Source organism: Balaenoptera borealis (genome assembly GCF_965194805.1).
Source record: "Balaenoptera borealis genome assembly, chromosome: 3".
NCBI lineage: Eukaryota > Metazoa > Chordata > Mammalia > Artiodactyla > Balaenopteridae > Balaenoptera > Balaenoptera borealis.
Window position 1 is genome coordinate 165,272,949 of NC_138866.1, and position 24,850 is coordinate 165,297,798.

Sequence of the window (24,850 nt, forward strand, 5' to 3'; positions counted from 1 at the left end):
TGTAGATTTTGTGATTAAATTGCTCTCGTTTGACAGAAGAGTTTATTTTAAAATTATGTGCAGTTAGGGGAACCAGCACATCAGCCACTCTTCTTAGATACTAACTGATATTTGTTCTTAGCAGCTTCAGGTTGTAGATCATAGAAATAGGGAAAGCAGAATCCAGAGATCTTTTTTTTTTTTTTTTAATTGAAGTATAGTTGATTTACAATATTGTGTTAGTTTCAGGTGTACAGCAAAGTGATTTAGTTGTACATATATACATATTACTTCATTAGAGATTTTCCATTATAGATTATTACCAGATACTGACTACAGTTTCCTGTGCTATACAGTAAATCCTTGTTTATCTACTTCATATATAGTGGTATATATCTGTTATCCTTTACTCCTAATTTATCCCTCCTCCCTATAGATTCTTGTTTTTACTTTGTATGGTAGTGAGTAGTTGTGTTATCTAGCGTTATCTCTGGGCGTGGCTTAGCTCTGAGTTTTGGCCACAATATATAGCAGCAGATCTGGAGGGAAGGTGCTCTAGGAATTTTCTTTAACAGCTGGAAGGTAAATTTCTAGTTGTGGTTCACAAACCCCTTAAATGTCTGTTTTAAGCCAAGGCATCCTCAGCACACATGGATTTTGTGCTGCTTTTCCAGGGAGCTCAGAAATATAAGGAATTCCCAGAGCCCTACCCACTTCTTTGCTTGCCCTTCCGCTGGTAAGTTGAGAGTAAGGATCATTTCATTCATAGAGGACTGGGTGCCAGTCCTCAGCTGGACTTCACAGCACGGATAGTCTACAGCGTGGATAGTTCATTACCGCGCCAGGGTTCCATTCTTACGACTGACTAGATAAAGCAAAAAGCGAAGCAGCCTTTTTCAGAGCCATCATTTATGAAGTGAGAAGCAAAAGTAGTTGTTTAGAATCCTTTAGTGAATATAGAAAATGTGACATTTTCCTCGAGTCTTGGAAATTCAGCTCTCAAAAGATTGTTTATTTTCTCCTGGGTGCCTGGCTTACAATCAAAGTAAGGTGCCTCCAGATGATGATGTGATTTGCTCTGAAATGTGGAAGAAAAGGGGGAATGATTCAGCTTCTGTAATTTGTACAGCTTATCTTCAGGAGATGAAAATATTTAGCATTTCAAGAATTTTTCTTTGACCTTTTAAGGAATTCATCAAAGAGGTTTCATTTAGATGGAAACTTGGTGTGTTTTTAAAAAATAGAATAGTTTTCTTTGAAAATCAAAGAAATATCTTGTCACAACGTGAAAAAATACAATTTTCGAGTCACTGGAATTTTTACTTCTCCCATGATTATGCATTACCTAAAGTCCTTTATCTAAAAATCTGCTTTCTCATTTTTCCTACCAAATTTTACTTCTATAACCAGGATAAGGGGGAGAAGTATCATACCATAAATTCACAAATAGTGACCTCAGGATTATCCAACTGTAAAATATGACTTAAGCATTAAGGTACATAGTGTACAGTTTAAAATATATCTGGAAAGACTAAGAATTTTTACGCTTCAAGAGAAACCTTTGAGGATCTTTCTGCATAGGCTTGCATAGAAATTTAGAGGAATACATTATAAAGGAGGAAAGGGACAGTATTTTTTCCTCTACACTGCGTGGAAGGTCATTGGCTTACATCATTTACTTTGTGCATCTATAGCACAGGGAGGAATCCAAGGAGAGCCCCAGATAATGGTGATCATCGGAACTGCCTTGGGTGTCAGTTGGTGCCAATATTGTTAGGAATAGAGACACAGAAGAGAATGACTTAGGACTTCTGCTCTCATCAGGCAAGCACACGAAGGACCACCATGGCATGTGTAAGTAGGGCAATGAAGGTGTAAGCCAAGTGTGTGACCCTCATTCTGTCTGGTGGAAGACAATTGAGAAAGCCTTCAAAGGTTAGGAAATATGATATATCAGCTAGGCTCTTTAAAATTTATAATGGAATATACTTCCATTTATAATGGAATTTTGCCAAGCAGAAAGAAAAAGGAACGGCATTCAAGGAAAGGGGGAGGTGGGGGGGAATTGAACCCAGGCCAGTGGTGTGAGAGGGCATGGGTGTATTTGGGAAATGCCAGCTGACCTTTGTGGTTGGGTGGAGGTGACATATGTGGGCGTGGTGGGGTGAGTTTGTGTTGGGGAGGATGGCTTGGTGGTAGATGAGCCTTCAGGTTGGGGTCAGGTTGGGGAGAGCTTTGAATGCCATGGAAACTTGCAAAGGAGTTTAAACTTTATCCTGTGTAGACATAAAATCTCAATGTTTTAAGTAGGGTAGCCACATTGTCAGATCTTTGCTTTGGAAAAGGAATTCCAGGAGCAGGTAGGAGATAGCGGTGGGAGGTAGGCTTGCTGGGGGCAGAGGGGCCAGGAGAGAGTGCTGGGAGCAGAGTTCTGAGTGAATAAAGGAATGCGAACCAGAGCAGTGGTGTAGGGATGGACCAACAGACAGATATCTGAGAATCACTTTAGCGGAAAGCTGGATATACTTGGTGATGGAAATGAGAGAGGGATGACATAGAGTTCTAGGCTGGGTTCCTGAATCTATAGAAATGAGACTGTATAGAAGAGAGAAGTTCGGGGATGAAGATACTGTTTTCTGCTTTGGTTATGGTGCTCTTGAGAGGCTGCCCGGGGGTTTCAGCTGGAGAACCCAAGTAGGCAGCTGGAAAGGTGAGATCTGCACAGGAGGTGAGATGATTTAGACCAAGGTTAGGGGGCCACGAGGAGAGAGGTGGTGTGGAAACAGCAAGCACCAGATTTCCCGGGGGTGGGTGTAGAACAGGATGAAGGCAGGGCTGAGGATGCAACCTCGGAGCTCGCTGATGTTTGATTGGAGGAAGAGGAGGAGGCGGCGATGGAGAGATGCTGGATGTAAAGGGGGAAGGAGAGAGCTGTCGTAGAACCAAGAAGAAGGGAGTTTTAGGAAGGAGGCCGAGACCATCAGAGGTCACACAAGAGGCCAGCAGGATGAGCAGCAAGAAGAAGGCACTGCATGTAGCATTTGGGAGACCCCCCCTCCCCTTCCCAGGGGCCCAGCCCTCCTGGTTCCAGTCAAGGGATGACACGGGGAGAAGTCAGCTTGTGGAGGGAGGGGGGATGGGGGGACGCCAGGCGGGAGCGGCCACGGCACAGACTGCGTTTCAAGATGCAGGTGCGGCTCAGTCTGGCTGGAAGCCTCTGCCGCTCAGGTTTAAATGCCCAGAGCTTGTATTTTACAGCTCAGGGAGTGTGACGTGCTTTGACCTCCTTGTATTTTTATAACTTGGTAACTCTCTGTCCTTGCTTGCGTTCTTAGGGATTTATTTCCTTGGGTTGTCTGGTTTGTCTGGAGGCTTTCTGGCTCCCAGATAATTTTTCTTGCTGTCTTCCCTCCTACGACCAGCCCCCTCTCTCTCCCTCCCCGCTACCCCATTCCCACCTCACACACGCAGACACACACATCACTTTGTTGTGTAATTACATTGAAAGTGCCCTAGCTCTTCATTCTTGAGTTTCTGCTTCTGATGTTTTTATTTAGCTTTCTTAGAACAGGGAAAGTGTCTTCCAGTGATTTCTGTTTATTGCAGGAACAATAACAATTTATGCTAATCTTATATCCCCCTAAGAAGACTAGAGACCTCTGTCTTTGGCAAGCTTAAAGCCGGGGGTAAATGCACACATTGTTTGGCTCAAAGAGGAAGCGAGGTGGATTTGCACTCTCGGGGCAGAGTGGGAGGGCAGCTCACCCAAAGGCAGCGTCTGACCCTCCCTTGCGGTCACCTGCCACGCTTGTGGGGAAGACGGCCTGCTAGCAGCCCCGCAGAGTGTCTTGAAAAGGACCTGCGAAGGGTTAGGAAATGTACGTTTTCTTTTCTGACCCTTACTGCCTGAGCCTCAGTATCTTCATCTGTAAAACAGAGGGGACGGTAACTTCTTGGGTTGCTGTAAGAATTGGATTCGTTGATAGGGGCCAAAGCACTTTGTAAATGTCAAGTGGTACACAGCATCCGACACCTCCAGTTATTCATATAACTTTTTTCTCCTTTAGGGAGGTAATGAGTGAAGAAGCTTATCAGATGTTTCCAGTGTAACCATTTTTAAGCATACAATTCAGGGGCAGTAAGTACATTCACACTGTCGTGTAACCATGGCCATTATTCATCTTCTGAAGAACTTTTTCATCTTCCCAAATGGAAACTCTGTCCCCATAACTCCCCATTCCCTCCTCTCCCAGCCCCTGACACCCACCATACTACTCTCTGTCTCAATGAATTTGACTATTTTAGGTACTTCGTATAAGAGGAATCGTACAGGATTTGTCCTCTTGATTCTGGCCTATTTCCCTGAGCATAACGTCTTCAAGGTTCATCCATGTCGTAGCCTGTGTCAGAATTCCATTCCTTTTTATGGCTGAATAATATTTCATCATATGTTTATACCACAATTTGTTTATCCTTTTATCCATCAATGGATATTTGGGCTGTTTCTACCTTTTGGCTATTGTGAATAATGCTGCTATGAACATGGGTGTCCAAATACTGTTTGAGTCCCAGCTTTTGATTTTTTGGGGTGTATACACAGAAGTGGAATTGCAGGCTGAGTTTCATTCTGGTAGGACGAGAATATATCCTTGGCTTTGTGACTCTACTTAGTAACCGTGGAGTCACAAGGGGCCTTGTTCATTGTCAAGTCCCAGCTGCTTAGCTCACGAGGCCCTTTGCGTGTCTGTGTCCCCTTGTCCTGCCCTCGCTGTGGGGTCACAGACAGTTCATCCCTCCCTCCCAACATCAGGGACAAAGGCAGAGAAGCCTTCGATCCAGGAACACCACGTGTCACCTTGGCCTCAGCTGCCTGCAGCCGCCCACCAGCACTGGCTCTGATGGAGACCTCGAGCCCCCTCCCCATTGTCATGGGCCAAGGGGTTGATTCACGAGAAACCGCAGTTCTCACTCTGTTTCTGGGAGGGATTGATCTGCAGAGCAAGGAAGCACTTCTCTCATGTGTGCCCCTGACAGCTCAGCAGAATACCTCCTCTGCATTGGCCAAAGTCTGTTACTATTTTTACAGACTCTGAAGAGGAAGGAGCTCAGGGGGACACAGAGGGGGCAAGGGAACTGCCAAGGGGGAGAGGTCTGCCTGCAGTTCTCAGCTCAAGTTCTGGCTGCTAAGGGGCTTCTCCACCTTTTGGAAAATGGATGCAGTAAATCTGACAGACTCAGGAGAGAAACTGCTGGGGTATCATCAGCATCAGGGACCCAAGAGGCAAATGGGGAAACTGGAAATGAACGCGTGGAATCCATGGCATAAAATCACCTTCGGTGCTACCCTAATGTTCACTGCAGCACTATTTACAATAGCCAGGACATGGAAGCAACCTAAGTGTCCATGGACAGATGAATGGATAAAGAAGATGTGGTACATATATACAGTGGAATATTACTCAGCCATAAAAAAGAATGAAACACTGCCATTTGCAGCAACACAGATGGACCTAGAGATTATCATACTAAGTGAAGTAAGCCACCCAGAGAAAAACAAATACCATATGATATCACTTATATGTGGAATCTAAAATACGATCCAAATGAACTTATCTATGAAACAGAAACAGACTCATAGACATAGAGAACAGACTTGCGGTTGCCAAGGAGGAGGAGGGGAGAGGGATAAATTAGGAGTTTGGGATTAACAGATATACACTACTACGTATAAAATAGATAAACAATGAGGACCTACTGTATAGCACAGGAAACGATACTCAATACCTTGTAATAACCTATAATGGAAAAGAATTTGAAGAAGAATATATATACGTATAATTGAATCACTTTGCTATATACCTGAAACTAACACAACCTTGTAAATTAACTATACTTCAGTAAAAAAAAAAACAAAAAACACCCGTGGTGCTAGAATCCTGGTCTTTCCTCACTGATTTTTCTTGTCTCTAACGTGGATCTTGTTCCACTTCCTGGAGGACAGCAAAAGGGAGCAGGTCCATAGCCGTCCACGTTCCTTCCATCTAAGAACCCTCCCTGGGAGAAGAATCCGCCTCAGTCCATCCCCGAGACAGACGTGAGGGAGAGGGGAAGCTCCTAGGCTGGGGATTCCCTCAAGTTGTTATGAATTGGCTTTTTTGGGCGAAAGCCATTGGCAGTGACCAAATGCCACTGGGAATGTCCGACGCCATATATCACTCTGTGATAAATCTGTCCTGGGTTTTATGTATTTCTGTTTCATAATTGCTGTTCTGGCTGAGTCAAATGTGAGGCATGTGGTGGGAGACTCCAACTTGGCCAATGCTTGTGAGCAGAGGATCTTTGTTCTGACATGTTCCACTTGGTTCTTTCATTGAATGCCTACCTTCTGCCCCTCCGGTTTCTATAATTAGATACAGACCTTGAAGATAGACTCCTCTCTCCAGAGTTAGGGTTCAGGAGGAACACTTGCCCCGAAGACTCACAGTTAATTGCACTAAGTGGAGTGAATTCCTCTCACTGGAAAGGATTTAAAATATATGTATTCGTCTTCCTTTGGTCCAGGACAGATGCCTATCCCTGTCAGATGGCACAAGAGGGGGAGAGGAAAGTCCGTTCTTGCATAGGCATCTCTCTTTTTTTTTTTAATTAATTTTTATTGGAGTCTAGTTGATTTACAATGTTGTGTTTCTTCTGTACAGCAAAGTGAATCAGTTATACATATATACACTCTTTTATTTTTTTGAATTTTATTTATTTTTTTATACAGCAGGTTCTTATTATTCATCCATTTTATACACATCACTGTATACATGTCAATCCCAATCTCCCAATTCATCACACCACCACCCCCCAACCCCTGCCGCTTTCCCCCCTTGGTGTCCATACATTTGTTCTCTACATCTGTGTCTCAATTTCTGCCCTGCAAACCAGTTCATCTGTACCATTTTTCTAGGTTCCACATATATGCGTTAATATACGATATTTGTTTTTCTCTTTCTGACTTACTTCACTCTGTATGACAGTCTCTAGATTCATCCACGTCTCTACAAATGACCCAGTTTCGTTGCTTTTTATGGCTGAGTAATATTCCATTGTATATATGTACCACATCTTCTTTATCCACGCATCTGTCAATGGGCATTTAGGTTGCTTCCATGACCTGGCTATTGTAAATAGTGCTGCAATGAACATTGGGGTGCATGTGTCTTTTTGAATTATGGTTTTCTCAGGGTATATGCCCAGTAGTGGGATTGCTGGGTCATATGGTAATTCTATTTTTAGTTTTTTAAGGAACCTCCATACTGTTCACCATAGTGGCTGTATCAATTTACATTCCCACCAACAGTGCAAGAGGGTTCCCTTTTCTCCACACCCTCTCCAGCATTTGTTGTTTGTAGATTTTCTGATGATGCCCATTCGAACTGGTGTGAGGTGATACCTCATTGTAGCTTTGATTTGCATTTCTCTAATAATTAGTGACGTTGAGCAGCTTTTCATGTGCTTCTTGGCCATCTGTATGTCTTCTTTGGAGAAATGTCTCTTTAGGTCTTCTGTCTATTTTTGGATTGGGTTGTTTGTTTTTCTAATATTGAGCTGCATTAGCTGTTTATATATTTTGGAGATTAATCCTTTGTCCGTTGATTCGTTTGCAAATATTATCTCCCATTCTGAGGGTTGTCTTTTGGTCTTGTTTATAGTTTCCTTTGCTGTGCAAAAGCTTTTAAAAAGTTTCATTAGGTCCCATTTGTTTCTTTTTGTTTTTCTTTCCATTACTCTAGGAGGTGGATCAAAAAAGATCTTGCTGTGATTTATGTCAAAGAATGTTCTTCCTATGTTTTCCTCTAAGAGTTTTATAGTGTCCGGTCTTACATTTAGGTCTTGATTCCATTTTGAGTTTATTTTTGTGTATGGTGTTAGGGAGTGTTCTAATTTCATTCTTTTACAAGTAGCTGTCCAGTTTTCCCAGCACCGCTTATTGAAGAGACTGTCTTTTCTCCATTGTATATCCTTGCCTCCTTTGTCATAGATTAGCTAACCATAGGTGTGTGGGTTTATTTCTGGGCTTTCTATCCTGTTCCATTGATCTAAATTTCTGTTTTTGTGCCAGTACCATATTGTCTTGATTACTGTAGCTTTGTAGTATAGTCTGAAGTCAGGGAGTCTGATTCCTCCAGCTCTATTTTTTTCCCTCAAGACTGCTTTGGCTATTCGAAGTCTTCTGTGTCTCCATACAAATTTTAAGATTTTTTGTTCTAGTTCTATAAAAAATGCCATTGGTAATTTGATAGGGATTGCATTGAATCTGTAGATTGCTTTGGGTAGTATAGTCATTTTCACAATATTGATTCTTCCAATCCAAGAACATGTTATATCTCTCCATCTGTTGATATCATCTTTAATTTCTTCCATCAGTGTCTTATAGTTTTCTGCCTACAGGTCTTTTATCTCCTTAGGTAGGTTTATTCCTAGGTATTTTATTCTTTTTGTTGCAATGGTAAATGGGAGTGTTTCCATAATTTCTCTTTCAGATTTTTCATCATTAGTGTATAGGAATGCAAGAAATTTCTGTGCATTAATTTTGTATCCTGAAACTTTACCAGATTCATTGATTAGCTCTAGTAGTTTTCTGGTGGCATCTTTAGGATTCTCTATGTATAGTATCATGTCATCTGCAAACAGTGACAGTTTTACTTCTTCTTTTCCAATTTGTATTCCTTTTATTTCTTTTTCTTCTCTGATTGCCATGGCTAGGACTTCCAAAACTATGTTGAATAATAGCGGTGAGAGTGGACATCCTTGTCTTGTTCCTGATCTTAGAGGAAATGCTTTCAGTTTTTCAACATTGAGGATGATGTTTGCTGTGGGTTTGTCATATACGGCCTTTATTATGTACAGGTAGGTTCCCTCTATGCCCACTTTCTGGAGAGTTTTTATCATAAATGGGTGTTGAATTTTGTCAAAAGCTTTTTCTGCATCTATTGAGATGATCATATGGTTTTTATTCTCCAATTTGTTAATATGGTGTATCACATTGATTGATTTGCGTATATTGAAGAATCCTTGCATCCCTGGGATAAATCCCACTTGATCATGATGTATGATCCTTTTAATGCATTGTTGGATTTGGTTTGCTAGTATTTTGTTGAGGATTTTTGCATCTATATTCATCAGTGATATTGGTCTGTAATTTTCTTTTTTTGTAGTATCTTTGTCTGGTTTTGGTATCAGGGTGATGGTGGCCTCATAGGATGAGTTTGGGAGTGATCCTTCTTCCACAATTTTTTGGAGGAGTTTGAGAAGGATGGGTGTTAGCTCTTCTCTAAATGTTTGATAGAATTCACCTGTGAAGCCATCTGGTCCTGGACTTTTGTTTGTTGGAAGATTTTTAATCACAGTTTCAATTTCATTACTTGTGATTGGTCTGTTCATATTTTCTATTTCTTCCTGGTTCAGTCTTGGAAGGTTATACCTTTCTAAGAATTTGTCCATTTCTTCCAGGTTGTCCATTTTATTGGCATAGAGTTACTTGTAGTAGTCTCTTTGGATGCTTTGTATTTCTGCGGTGTCTGTTGTAACTTCTCCTTTTTCATTTCTATTTTTATTGATTTGAGTCCTCTCCCTCTTTTTCTTGATGAGTCTGGCTAATGGTTTATCAATTTTGTTTATCTTTTCAAAGAACCATCTTTTAGTTTTATTGATCTTTGCTATTGTTTTCTTTGTTTCTATTTCATTTATTTCTGCTCTGATCTTTATGATTTCTTTCCTTCTGCTAACTTTGGGTTTCGTTTGTTCTTCTTTCTCTAGTTCCTTTAGGTGTAAGGTTAGATTGTTTATTTGAGATTTTTCTTGTTTCTTGAGGTAGGCTTGTTTAGCTATAAACTACCCTCTTAGAACTGCTTTTGCTGCATCCCATAGGTTTTGGATCGTCATGTTTTCATTATCATTTGTCTCTAGGTATTTTTTGATTTCCTCTTTGATTTCTTCACTGATCTCTTGGTTATTTAGTAACGTATTGTTTAGCCTCCATGTGTTTGTGTTTTTTATGTTTTTTTTCTCTGTAATTCATTTCTAATCTCATAGCATTGTTATCAGACAAGATGCTTGGTATGATTTCAATTTTCTTAAATTTACTGAGGCTTGATTTGTGACCCAAGATGTGATGTACCTTGGAGAATGTTCCGTGCGCCCTTGAGAAGAAAGTGTAATCTGCTGTTTTTGGATGGAATGTCCTATAAATATCAATTAAATCTATCTGGTCTGTTGTGTCATTTAAAGCTTCTGTTTCCTTATTTATTTTCATTTTGGATGATCTGTCCATTGGTGTAAGTGAGGTGTTAAAGTCCCCCACTAATAGTGTGTTACTGTCGATTTCCTCTTTTATAGCTTTTAGCAGTTGCCTTATGTATTGAGGTGCTCCTATGTTGGGTGCATATATATTTATAATTGGTTTATCTTCTTCTTGGATTGATCCCTTGATCATTATGTAGTGTCCTTCTTTGTCTCTTGTAACGTTCTTTATTTTAAAGTCTATTTTATCTGATATGAGTATTGCTACTCCAGCTTTCTTTAGATTTCCATTTTCATGGACTATCTTTTTCCGTCCCCTCATTTTCAGTCTGAATGTGTCCCTAGGGCTGAAGTTGGTGTCTTGTAGACAGCATATATATGGGTCTTGTTTTTGTATCTATTCAGCAAGCCTGTGTCTTTTGGTTGGAGCATTTAATCCATTCACATTTAAGGTAATTATTGATATGTATGTTCCTATGACCATTTTCTTAATTGTTTTGGGTTTGTTTTTGTAGGTCCTTTTCTTCTCTTGTGTTTCCCACTTAGAGAAGTTCCTTTAGCATTTGTTGTAGAGCTGGTTTGGTGGTGCTGAATTCTCTTAGCTTTTGCTTATCTGTAAATCTTTTGATTTCTCCATCGAATCTGAATGAGATCCTTGCTGGGTAGAGTAATCTTGGTTGTAGGTTCTTCCCTTTCATCACTTTAAGTGTATCATGCCACTCCCTTCTGGCTTGTAGAGTTTCTGCTGAGAAATCAGCTATTAACCTTATGGGAGTTCCCTTGTATGTTATTTGTCGTTTTTCCCTTGCTTCTTTCAATAATTTTTCTTTGTCTTTAATTTTTGCCAATTTGATTACTATGTGTCTCGGCGTGTTTCTCCTTGGGTTTATCCTGTATGGGACTCTCTGCACTTCCTGGACTTGGGTGGCTATTTCCTTTCCCATGTTAGGGAAGTTTTCGACTATAATCTCTTCAAATATTTTCTCTGGTCCTTTCTCTCTCTCTTCTCCTTCTGGAACCCCTATAATGCAGATGTTGTTGCGTTTAATGTTGTCCCAGAGGTCTCTTAGACTGTCTTCATTTCTTTTCATTCTTTATTCTGTTCCGCAGCAGTGAATTCCACCATTCTGTCTTCCAGGTCACTTATCCGTTCTTCTGCCTCAGTTATTCTGCTATTGATTCCTTCTAGTGTATTTTTCATTTCAGTTATTGTGTTGTTCGTCTCTGTTTGTTTGTTCTTTAATTCTTCTAGATATTTGTTAAACATTTCTTGCGTCTTCTCGATCTTTGCATCCATTGTTTTTCCGAGGTCCTGGATCATCTTCACTATCATTATTCTGAATTCTTTTTCTGGAAGGTTTCCTGTCTTTCCTTCATTTAGTTGTTTTTCTGGGGTTTATCTTGTTCCTTCATCTCGTACATAGCCCTCTGCCTTTTCCTCTTGTGTATCTTTCTGTGAATGTGGTTTATGTTCCACAGGCTGCAGGGTTGTACTTCTTCTTGCTTCTGGTGGATGAGAGGCTATGTGAGAGGCTTTTGCAAGTTTCCTGATGGGAGGGACTGGTGGTGGGTAGAGCTGGGTGTTGCTCTGGTGGGCAGAGCTCAGTAAAACTTTAATCTGCTTGACTGCTGATGGGTGGGGCTGGGTTCCCTCCCTGTTGGTTGTTTGGCCTTAGGTGACCCAACACTAGAGCCTCCCCGGGCTCTTTGGTGGGGCTAATAGCAAACTCTGGGAGGGCTCATGACAAGGAGTACTTCCCAGAACTTCTGCTGCCAGTGTCCTTGTCCTCATGGTGAGCCACAGCCACCCCCCCCGCCTCTTCAGGAGACCTTCCAACCCTATTAGGTAGATCTGGTTCAGTCTCCTATGCCTTCACTGCTCTTTCTCCTGGGTCCTGATGCACACACACTACTTTGTGTGTGCCCTCCAGGAGTGCAGTCTCTGTTTCCCCCAGTCCTGTCGAAGTCCTGCAATCAAATCCTGCTAACTTTCAGAGTCTGATTCTCTAGGAATTCCTCCTCCTGATGCTGGACCCCCATTTTGGGAAGCCTGACATGGGGCTCAGAACCTTCACTCCAGTGGGTGGACTTCTGTGGTACAAGTGTTCTCCAGTTTGTGAGTCACCTACCCAGCAGTTATGGGATTTGATTTTATTGTGATTGCGCCCCTCCTACCATCTCATAGTGGCTTCTCCTTTGTCTTTGGATGTGGGGTATCTTTTTTGGTGAGTTCCAGTGTCTTCCTGTCGATGATTGTTCAGCAGTTAGTTGTGATTCTGGTGTTCTTGCAAGAGGGAGTGAGAGCACGACCTTCTACTCTGCCATCTTGAACCAATCTCCCCACTCTTTTTTAGATTCTGTTCCCATATAGGTCATTACAGAGTATTGAGTAGAGTTCCCTGTGCCATACCGCAGTTCTTATTATCTATTTTATATATAGTAGTGTGTGTATGTCGATCCCAAGCTCCCAATTTATCCCACCTCCCCTTTTCCCCCTTGGTAACCATAAGTTTGTTTTCTACATCTGTGACTCTCTGTTTTGTAAATACATTCATTTGTATCATTTTTTTAAGATTCCACATATAAGCGATATCATATGATATTTGTCTTTCTCTGTCTGACTTACTTCACTCAGTATGGTAGTCTCTAGGTCTACTCATATTTCTGCAATTGACAATATTTTGTTCTTTTTTTATGGCTGAGTAATATTCCATTGTATATATGTACCACATCTTCTGTATCCATTCCTCCATTGCTTAGGCATCTCTTTGATGTTGGCTGAAGAACAAAGGCCCTGAGGGACCAATATTGGGATGACATTGGGACATTGGTCCTTCTAGTGGTTTCTTTTGATGTAGGAGAGTTTGTCTCTAGTCATAACTGTTCAGAAGCCATGTTTGGTGTGTATCAGAGGAAATGAGTTGCTCCTGAAAGTGTAGGGATAGAGAATGACTCAGTGGTTTTCCGTGGCCCGCGTGCACAAAGCCCAGGTTACAGAGGTCTGCAGCGGGCAATGGAGGTGTCTGTTTTTGTTTGAGTTGTTAGGGAAGTTGTGCCCCAGTACGAGAGCAGCACCCAGGCGTTGTCTGCTGGAAATAGACAAGGTGTCAGGTGGGGGGACAATGCAGCGTCTGGGGCTCGCAGACCACCCCTCTGAAGAAATGTAATCTCTGGCCCTGAATGTTCTGGTTACATTTTCAGTTTGGTGATGTGGCCTCACAGAGTTAGATTTCTATTTTCAGGCAGGAAGTTCTCCTCACTCAGGGCATCATGTTTGTTTTTATTTGTTTGGTTGAAAAAAGAAACAGCCTGCTCACTGCAGCCCTGCATGGCCCTACAAATTAATTAACCTGTGTCAATACCACGCTGTCCCACACGTTAATTACACCCTTACCTATCTGTGAGAATTAATTAAGGCTTTGCCAAGTGCTCTGAAATTTTCTTGGGAATGAAAGGGCCTGGGAGGAATCTAGACATTTCAGTGTTATCCTCTCGTCTGCTTGGGGGTGTGGGTGCTGACAGCTTCAGATGGACCTCATCTTTCCTGCAGGAACCTTTCTGGAGCTTTTCTGTTGCTCCCAAGTGACTGCTGCTTGGTTGTTGTGCGGGATGGCAGGTGGCACTGGGAGGTGCCCACACCCACGTGGGCATTCCTGTGTCCCTTTGCAAGAGGTCCCACTTGCCTTTGTCTCCCCTCTGCACAAAGAAGTTTGGTTGGGAGTGTGGCTGGTTAAAAAGTCACAGGAATGCCGGGAATTGTTCCTCTTGTTATTACTCAGATTTTGGTAGTGGTATCGGAGGAGCTGTCGGGAGTGCCCAGATCTCCTGAATCTAAAGCCGCTTCTTTTTCTCCCTCTTTGTTCACAGCGGGGCATTTTCCGAAGTGGTCCTAGCTGAAGAGAAGGCAACTGGAAAACTCTTTGCGGTGAAGTGTATCCCCAAGAAGGCACTGAAGGGCAAAGAAAGCAGCATAGAGAATGAGATTGCGGTCCTGAGAAAGTAAGTGCCGGGAGGGACGGCCTCCTTCCCCCACCGCCCAGTGGATGGTGCTCCGGGATGGTTGGGCCTCTGACCCACGGGAGGGAGGAGGCTGCCGGAAGCTGGCTGCCCACTGGTCGGAGAGCGTGACCAGGATGCTGGCCCGCAGTGAGGGGTGGGCTTGTTGACCCTGGCTGCCTTTCATGTAGGGCGTCCAGAGCACTTTCCGGATTATGTAGCATTTCCTAATGTCTGTGCCAGTCATTTGAGGTTGTTATTCTCTCCAAAGAACATGGCAGTCAGATGGACTCGGTTTCGAACCGAGACCCCACCTCTCCCTGCAGCTGGGTGACCTTGGGCTGGTTCCTGAGCTCTGAGCCTCCTCCATAAACTGGAGTTAACAGTATCCTCCCAGGTGTCCTCAGGATTAAGGGAGATGGTGCTTAGCAAGTGTTTGTTCAGCACCTGCTGCATAGTAAGTGCTCAGTGAAAGGGTAGCTGCCACTGCCCCCAGTTACTATTATTGTTTTCTTGTTGTTGTGGCTTTATTTTATAAGAAGGAGGTGAAGCTCAGACATGGAAGTCACTTGTCCATCGCCTTGCAGCTCAGATGTGGCACAGCCAGGGAGGTAATCCCCCCCCCGCAGTGTGATTTCCAGTCTTTGGTGGGTCTCCTGCTCTCTGCCACACACCTGGCACCCGGCACCCAGCAAGTGCCAGAGCTCACTGGTTACCTGCTTCACCTCTTCACTGAGTTTGATTCTGCTCCCCATGTAATAGAACCTGGATAGGGTTCCTGGACCCAATTCCAAGGTGTGTGGCTCAGGGTTTTCCCACACCAGCAGACAATTCTTTGTTGCCAGCAGGGTGTCCGAGAGTTCAACTCAGTCCTGACACTGTCTACCTGGAGACAGAATCAGATCCCACAGGTGAAGGGCTCAGTCCCATGAGACCGCCCCCCACTTCAGGCTCCAGTCTCAAGCTTGAGTTGTTACCTGTACTTCTGACCAACTGGTTATAAGTCAGAGGTTCCCAGGACCCTCTCCTGGGGTTCGATCAATTTGCTAGAACGGCTCACAGAACTCAGGAAAATCCCTTCACTCACTAGATTACCGAATTACTCTGAAAGGATATTAAAGGATGCGAACCAACAGCTAGATGGAAGAGATACATAGGGCAGGGTCCTGAACAAAGGATCTTCTGTCCTCTTGGAGCGTGGGGCAGCACGGTGGCATGCAGAAGCGTTCTGGTTCTCCAATGTGGAAGCTCTCCAAAAAGGGACAAAAACTTGTCCTTTGGGGTTTTTATGGAGGCTTCATTATATAGTCGTGATTGATAAAAATCATTGGCCACTGGTGATTGGTTCAACCTCCAGCCCCTCTCCCCTCCCCAGAAATCAGGGGGATGGAACCCAACCCTCTAGTCACGTGGTTGGTTCTCCTGGCAACCAGCCCCCATCCTTAGGTGCGTCTAAAAGTCACCTCATTCACATAACAAAGAAACTTCTGTCTCTCTCAACACTTAGGAAACTCCAAGGGTTTTGGGAGCCGTGAGTCAGGAGCCGTGGACAAGACCAAATATATATATGAGAAATATATTTTGGTCATCTCAGTGACCAAATGTGTATTTCTTATAAATCGCAGTATCGCAGAATCAAATCAAAATCATGCCTCCAGCCCAGTGGTGCACAGAGAACCATTCTGATGTGGCTGGATCCACCCAAAAGATGGCCTCCCATTAGCGTGGTGTCCAAGCTGTTCCCCATGTCCTCATGATCAAGCCGTTCCCCCGTGTCTCACAAGGTTTGGGGGAACAAACCTTTATATGGGACCTGCTTTTGCATGATTGGAGTGTATCTGAGCGTTGTACTGTGAAGTTTTTAAGCTCTCCTATTAGTAAAAGATGTTAGAAATATCCTTGACATTTTGGGGGTTTGGAATCAGCACAAAGTAAGAATCAGATAAGCAAAGAGAAATGGGAACAAGCCTTACAGGGTCTCAAAACAAGATGTCACACTGTCTGCATTCTTCCTGAGTAAGCCACCTCTCCCACTTCCGTGTCTTGGGGACCAACAGTGCCCTCTGAACAATGCTTTGTTGCCATCAGTACAAACCCAGCGCCACTGAGGTGGTCCGGATCTTCCTGTTCTGCAGCATATGTGATGTGTGTTCTAGAACAAATGGGTCTCGATGGCTTTTTAGTACAGGGGTTTTCTGTTATTTGTTTGTTTGGTTTCTAGGTTGTCTCTTAGGGACCTGAAGAGTTTCAGGTTGTCCTGTGAGGACTGCATGAAATGATTCTGTGGCAGAGAATTTGGGAAAACAAATTACTCTAAGTACATTAGCATCAAGCAGGAAAACAGTATGTTAATGAAACATTTATTTAAATTGTTCATTTTCCAGTATGAAATCAGCACTCAGAGAAGAGGATATTGGTTGTGTATTAAGTTGTAGCCACATTGCAGATATTTGGCATTTGAGATGGAATTCTGGGTGGGCTCGGAGCTTCCCAGAGGGCCTGCCTTGGGGCACAGGGGCTGCTGGATGCTGAGTCAAGGATGGTGCCTTTATTTTCATGTGTCTCCCTTATGGGCTTAGAAGCCACAAAGCCGGGAAAGTCAGTTTTATTCTCAGTGTTATCTTGCATCTACATGGGCAAGGGCAGCAGTGTAGACTTCATAAGCCAGTCTTCGTTCATGCCTTGGTCCCTCTGCTTTAAGTAGTGTCTCCACTCTGTGCCTCATTCAAATAATACACACTTCCAGCAAGAGGACATTTAAAAGCAAGGGAGGGGACTTCCCTGGAGGTCCAGTGGTTAAGACTCCACGCTCCCAATGCACGAGACATGGGTTCAATCCCTGGTGGGGGAACTAAGATCCCGCAGGCTGTGCGGTGTGGCCAATTAAAACAAATTAAAAAATAAATATATCAACTATACTTCAATAAAAAATAAAAATAAATATTAAGAAAAAATAAAAGCAAGGGAGGACCAGGTACTGGGAATCACTTATTTTGATAGTTCTCACTCTCTGCTGTTGGGGTGCCTTGAAGTGTGACCCTTTTTTCAGGAATGGAAAACAAAGAAATGATTTCTCGGGGTATAAAAGGTGCTGTATCTCCTGTACTGATTTATTGTTTCGGTCCCTTGCAAACGATTTATAAGTGGAGTAAGAAGCCGTTCCACGTCGTAAGCAGCCGAAGGCAAAGTATATGAGTTGTAAAGAAGATAGTTTTGAAACTGCTGTTAGAAGCCACCAGTGAAGCATTCATTCATTTCACTGATGTTTAGTAAATTCCTATGCGTCAGTTGGAACTGAGGTTGAAAAGACAAAATACAATCCTTGCCCTTCAGGAGCTAAATAAGTGCAATAATGTCGTAGATACTATGTGAGAGGTCTGACCAGGGGCTCAAGAGTAGGGCTGCCCAGTTCTCCCTTTGGGGTGGGGTGTGAGGGTAGGCTTCTTGGAGGAGGTGGGTCCAGATAATGAATATATTTTGCTGAGGACAGAAAGGCAGGGGGATATTCCAACCAGGAGGAGCAGTGCAAACAGAGGAAAGGAGATGGGGAGGCAGGCTGGTGTGCTGGGAACTCCACATAGCTCACTGGACCAGGTGGAGGGTTCAAGGCGAGGTGTGGGAGACCCGAGGTTGGGAAGGCTGGATCGTGGGGGGCTGTATAGCCCACTTTATCCTCTAGACAGTGGGGAGCCTTGAAGTGTTTTAACGGAAGGAGCAATGTGATCAGGATTGTTTCATAAAGATATTGTTGCTGAACTTGGAAGGATAGATTGGGGGGCGGGCAAGACTCACTCTAGGGGGAGCAGTTAGGCAGCCATTGGAGGCTTCGGGGAAGCAATGCATTGAAACAGGAGCTGTGTGTTGGGATGCAAGAGGCAAAATGGAATCTCCAGGACCTAGGGATTCAGGAAGAATGGGGAGAGGATAGAGGGGAGAGTGGATTCTAGGATAACTATCAGGTTTCTGATTGGATAGCTGGGTGGATAACGACCCCATTAGCTGAGATCAGAAATCCAGGAGCCGGAGGGCAGGTGATGAGTTCTGATTCAGACATGCTGGTCTTGGGAATGGCCGGGTGGAGATAACCAGGTGACGATGGAGGTCTGGAGCTCAGCTGTGATCTGGGCTTGCTGGATGTTAAAGTTTTCTGAAAACACATATTAAAAAATCCTTTGGTACTTTCCGTAACTAAATCATTGTAGATAGGGTCCCAGAGAGGCCTGCATTATTCCAAATTCTGTCATATACCCTGGTCGTTTGTATATTTCCAGGCTATTTTTCATCCAGGGAGGTCCATCTGGGAGACTGCTTGCCCTCCTACGTGTTGAGTTTATTGCAGCGTGAGAGATTTATGTATTTCATTGGATTTAAGTAATGTAGCTAATATATCCTTAAGGATGTCTTTATTCTTGCTCTGAAAATAGTTCCAAAATGAATCTCCTACTTGAAAGTGGATATTAAACCAAGCTCAGAGGGAATAAAAAGAGGCTGGCTTCATGGTAGACAGTTGCTGTGTAGCAGAGAGAGATGCTGTCAGACTGGCCGGGGGCGGGGGTCTGTGTGGCGCAGCACCAGCTTCCCCTGGTGGAATGGTTAGCTCAGGTCCCACGAAGGCAGTGTTCTCTGCCTCATGGAATATCACATCATCAGTGTTACGTACCCTGCCCTGGATTTATATACGGTTTATCGTTTCTGTAGCATTATTTACTTAGAGGGCAGGCACTACCCAAATCTAATTTCAAGGCAACACATAAAGTATTTTTGGAGAAGTAGAAAGGCAAATATATAAACGGTCTGTATTGAAATGGGGGGATGAAGGGGATGCCTAAAGCTGGAAAACAGGAGATGGGAGAAACAAGACAGATGTAGTTAGAGTAGCCCTTTTCCGGATAGTTGGGGTAACCAAGGCTCAGACTGGTTACAGAGTTACTGTGCTTATGAAACATGGCACCAGGATTCCACATGCTGCTCTAATGGTTACTTTGTCGGCTACAGAGATGATCTTCCCTGGGGGAGGAGCCTGGGTAGCGATTGCTTTTAAATTGCATGTTCTCCATCTTGAATACACTGAGGAGTCTCAGCTGACGGTCTCTGCCTTTTTCTCTCTAAATCAGTGGTTTTCAGCCCTGGTGGCACATTAAGATCACCTGGGAAGCTTTTCCGACCAGCCCGACGCCCAGGCTCCATCCTAGACCAATTGAGTTAGAATTGGAGGTTATGGTGGCCATTGGGAAAGTTTGAAAAGCACCCCCTCTCCATCCCGGCATTCTTACATGCGTTCAAGTCAGTGTTGAGAACAGCTGCTCTAGGGCCCTGGCCTCATGGTCTCACCTCCCAGGGGGGTAAAGCTGCTCTTCACGTGTCCAGGAGTAGGGAAAGATGTGTACACACGTGCACGTGCACACACACACACCAGATGACGTTTCCTTTAGGTGAGAGGGTTCATTTAGAGGAGCAAACTCAAATGTGGTCCCTTTTGAAGAGCTGGGTTTTATACTAAGAGAGAGGAATTGACTTGACCCCGTCCTTCCATCGGTGGGGAGTGGGCACCAGCCACTGGCCGGGTTCAAGACCGCGAACCTGGCTCTTTGAGGGTGGCAGGGGAAGTAGGGGCAGTGATGGCCATTCCCGGCCTGGAGAGGCTGGCGTAGGGGTTGGTCAAGTCAGCAGGACTCAGTGACAAGGCCACTATCCGAAGGGGCTCAGCAGATGCCAAAGCCCAGGATCCGCTAAGGCCAAGGTCAGGATGGATCTCGGGCAGGGTGGTGGGGCTGGGTCTTCTGGGGGGAGCGTGAGTCAGCACCTCAACCAGGCGAGAGCCGGGCTCCGGAGGCCTGGGCACCTCTTACAGTAGCTTGATTCCCTGGTTATCTTGGACCAGACATGTTTCTCTCGTACAGATTAACTAGAGGGAAGGCAGGCAGCTTGAGCCCCCAAAGGAGAGGACAGCTGGTTTTGAATTAAGTATTAGCCTTCAGAGAAAGGCTTTTCTGTAAATTAACGCATTTAAATCTGGCTTGCTTCTGCTCCTGCAGCTTTGTTCTGATGGCAGCCTGGCCCGTTTGCTTCTTTAAATCACTGCCAAGTGCCAGTTTATTGTGTGTGTTAGAGGAACAGACGCTGCAATAGAAATTCATCGATTCAGGGCGAACAAAACCACTTTTCCAATGACTGAAAATGGCCAAGCTGGTAAAGCTGATACTTGAGTTTCTCAGGCACCAATACAGCTTTTTAAGGATCTGATCTGCCTAGAAGATGGTGTTCCAACATGGAGAGACCTCTCCTCTGGAAAGGTAGTGTCAGGATTAAGGACACAGGCGGGAAGTGAGAAAAGGAATGGCTGGAGGCCATGTGATAACAAATAGGGAGGCAGGTCTATCCATTATGATCCTAGAACCCTTCGCTACCCTGGAAAACCCTTGCTGAAAGTTCCCTTAATTTTGGAAAAAATGTGCAGCTCGAGCAAAACAGGTCGAGGGATGCGGTTAAGTTATTTGGTGGCGGTTATTGTGCTGTGTGTGTGATTAAAGTCACAGTCTTGTCAAGCTTGGAGCATGCACGGGTGGGTGTATCTGCCAAAGGACCCTAGTCCTGTTGGAAAATTGACGCAGCCCATCCTGGACCTGTTCACGCCAGGCTCAGTGAAAGCATCAGACACACGCACGAGCTGACGCTCATCCCTCTGGCCCTACCGGAGATTTGACCTTGGAATCTTGCTGAATTTGGTGGACTTTCTCCTCTTTTGCTCTATACCTCAGCCTCTCCATTTCTTTGAGCCCCGTGGATCTGACTGTAAACTCCGCTTTGTTCAGACCACTATTTGCTGGTCATTGTTTACTTCATCCTAACAGTGGGCATGTGTATAAGAAATAAAACTGGCCTCATGCCAACGTGACTTTACAGTCAAAAGAGGATACATTTGATGCTTCCAAGTGGCTTTCCCATGGTGCTTTGTCCATAGCAGATAATCCAGGAACTTTTTTTTTTTTTAACATCTTTATTGGAGTATAATTGCTTTACAATGGTGTGTTAGTTTCTGCTTTATAACAAAGTGAATCAGTTATACATATATCCAGGAACATTTTTAAAATTTGATTTGAGATCCAGAATCAATGCATTTTTATGAGTTTTTATCAATTTCTTGGGCATTGCTTACAGAATGCTATGAATGGGAGGAAAAGAGAATTGGTGGTATCCCTTAGTACAAAACAGGGATATTCAAACTAGTTTGACCAGGCATGTTGGCTTATCTTTCCAGTGACCATGAACCTCTGGCGCTGCTCCCTGCCTGCGGTTTCTGCTTCCGAAGTATCATGTGAAGTGTGGCTCTCATAATCAGACAGACTCCCTTTCTTCATGCCTTGTTCCAGTAACACTATGCAACCGAGATTTTAAATGCATGTCTGATGTTGACCCTCCCCACCTTAATTCTGGGAAGTCACCTGCTTGATGGAATCCAAGCTCCTTTGTAAACAGCCCCTCCCCTCCACTTCGCCATCTTGCTGTGTAGCGTTCACCTCCCCACCCCCCAAGTTCAATTTCATTCCTCCAAAAGGAACAGATGATTCCTGCACAGATGCTTCAGGCCTCTGCCTCTCCTTCCCTCTCCTTCCTGCTACAGCAGGCTAAGCCTCAGTTTGCGACGCCCCCTCCTTCGGGATTTCCCCCCTCCATTGTCCCTGCTGGGGTGGGCCCTTCCCTCTGAGACCCCACGGCACCGCGCTTACCTCTATCCCTCCTGACTCTGACTGTGAGGTCCGCTTCCTGTGGATTTCCTGAGTCCAGCCCTGAACTAAAGGCATGATGGGGAGCATGGAGGGGAGGAGTGGGTGGAGGGGATTCAGGTGATAATACGGAGTTAGAAACGCTGGGCTCGGGTGCTGACTCAGTAGCGATTAGGGCAAGGAAGAAATCTCTGCTGACTTCTCGTGGGCTTTCGTGACCCAGTGCACACGGGTCCATCAGCCAATGGTGGGGGCAGGGAGCATCCTGGAAGACGAGGCAGAGGAGAAGATGATTCTCCTATAGCAACAAAGCCGACTTCATCCAGTCTGGCTGTTCCTACCACCTTTAATGCTATATATATTACTCTGTAGATATTTAGAGTAGTTGAAGAAACATTGTGTTTTATCACACTTTTAGAAACAGTGTTAGTTATTTGCACGCTTATTTCCGTTTGCTAGCTCCCTGTCGGCTAATCTGGTTCTGTGTTTGGGGAGTTCAGCCCTTGTGTGGATTAGTTGGTGGTTTAAATTCCTCTAACAATATGTCTTGGCAAATGTTTTCTCCCTTCTTCAGTAAACTTAGTTAGCTAATGATTTATATAAATTTTATTTAAGTGATTCCAACAGATGTGTGTGAGTTGATATCTGTATCTGTATATATCTCTCTATGTGTATGTGAATATATATGTATATATATGTGTGTGTGTGTATGTATATATACATATATTTCTTGTCTGATATTTCAAAAAAATCAGAATAGCTTATATTGGAGGGTCTTTCACAGCATGAAAGATTAAGTACAAGGAGTCCTGGGATAGACCAGGATGGCAAATACAGAAAAAGAAATAAATATACCTCAAAGGTTCACTGTTTCTTTTCTGTTAAACTTTAGGTTGTGTCAGTTCTATTTTCTACATGGTTTTGGCATTGTTTATATTGGTAGATAAATGATTTCAGTGAAGTTTTATTTATGACTCATTATCTAGTTTAAACTCTATAAAATTTGGTGAATAGATTTTATTTTACATATTTGAAGTCCAGGGTTATCCTTGGGTGGTTTAAAAACTTACCATTTTAAAGCCGTATCACTGACTTTTGTCCTCAAAGTCAGCTTAAAAATTGAGGTCAGAGTCTTAGGTGATTGGTCTGAAGTTTTTAGGAAATATACAGTGAAAGAAATCATTTCTAAAATAGTGATATATATGGAATTTGGTAAATGGGATTTAATATGCATTTTTTTAGCCATTTACATTTTTCTTTTATAAATATTTAAAAAATAGGGTTGACTATATGATTCAGATATGAGGTAGGTATCATTGGGGAATCCAAACACAGGCAAGGATATTTGTAAACAAATACAGTGGTGTGATGGATGTGGTGTTTTCGTTCTTGTTGAAGGCTACAGAACTGATGTGCTAAATGCATACATTTATATTTGTGTATATGTGCATAAATGTGAACACATGCACATATATGTAGACACATATGTACATACACATATGTATATACACATTTTAAAATACATTTCAGTTTTTTTATATCTTTCCACTGAAGAGCAAAAAATTCTTTTTGCTTAATTTAGTCAATATACCCTCAGGCTGTCAAAAATCTGCTGTCTGGGTGCCTAAATAAGATCATAAGGCATATGAAAAGCCTTTTTAAATTACGTTGAAATGTTCCAGTGTTAGGGATTATGTAAATGTTAGGCATTACCACTCTCATCATGCTATTGTAAGAGCTCAGAATATGTTGGCGGGAGAGGTAAGAGCAGAAATTGTATCCATTTTGTGGAAGGAGAAACTGAGGTGCAGAGGGTATAATTTTGGTGAGTGATGGAGCTGGGGAGACAGCAGAGAGAGTCTCACTTATGGAGCTGTTCCCCATCTTTTAGGGTCCACAGCCTGCCCTTCTGTTAGGAAACTGCTATGGGAACTTCGTTCAATCTAGAAACAGCCGATAGGAATCAGAAGTCTTATGACTCCTGGAAATTCCCTGGCGGTCCAGTGGTTAGGACTCTACGCTTTCACTGCCGAGGGCCCAGGTTCGATCCCTGGTCGGAGAACTAAGATCCAACAAGCCACGGGGCCGAAAAAAAAAAAAAAAAAAAGTCTCATGACTCCCAACAAACAGTAAGAAATAGATGGCAATAGATTTCAATAGATAATAGATGTCAATTAATTAAATTAATAGACAGATAACTCTAAAACCAGAACCTGAAAATTAGAGCCATTTATATCTACCCTTTGAGATTTTAAATATACATATTCTCACTTTGTCATAATTTAGAAACTAGCTGGGACTTCTAGGAGGCTTGTTTTATGTAATCCTCACAGTAAACCTCTGAAGTGGCTATTATTATTCACATTTTACAGTTGAGGACCTGGGACTTAAATAAGTAATTTCTGGAGACCACGTAAGTAGATAGAACAGGAAGTCAGACCCGGGTCTGTTTGTCTTTTCCATCATGATTTGATCTGTCTGGTGTTTCCATGTTGTTTAAGACAGGGCCACATACTCTTTTTTTTTTTTTTTTTTTTTAATTTATTTTTATTTATTTATTTTTATTTTATGGCTGTGTTGGGTCTTCGTTTCTGTGCGAGGGCTTTCTCTAGTTGCGGCAAGTGGGGGCCACTCTTCATCGCGGTGCACGGGCCTCTATCGTGGCCTCTCTTGTTGCGGAGCACAGGCTCCAAACGTGCAGGCTCAGTAATCGTGGCTCACGGGCCCATTTGCTCCACGGCATGTGGGATCTTCCCAGACCAGGGCTCGAACCCATGTCCCCTGCATTGGCAGGCAGATTCTCAACCACTGAGCCACCAGGGAAGCCCCCAAGGCCACATACTCTTGATGTAGACAACAGCCCA

The 24,850-nt window shown here is 43.5% G+C and overlaps 1 protein-coding gene across 4 annotated transcripts in view; it reads left to right on the top strand.

Annotated features, from left to right (window-relative positions):
- The window catches only part of CAMK1D (calcium/calmodulin dependent protein kinase ID), a 411,293-nt gene that overhangs the window by 147,154 nt on the left and 239,289 nt on the right, over nt 1-24,850 (top strand). For all 4 annotated transcript variants that reach the window (XM_082385592.1, XM_082385591.1, XM_082385589.1 and 1 more), the window contains exon 2: nt 14,134-14,265. In XM_082385592.1, the coding sequence (XP_082241718.1) occupies nt 14,134-14,265 (132 nt within the window). The remainder of the gene's footprint in view (nt 1-14,133; nt 14,266-24,850) is intronic.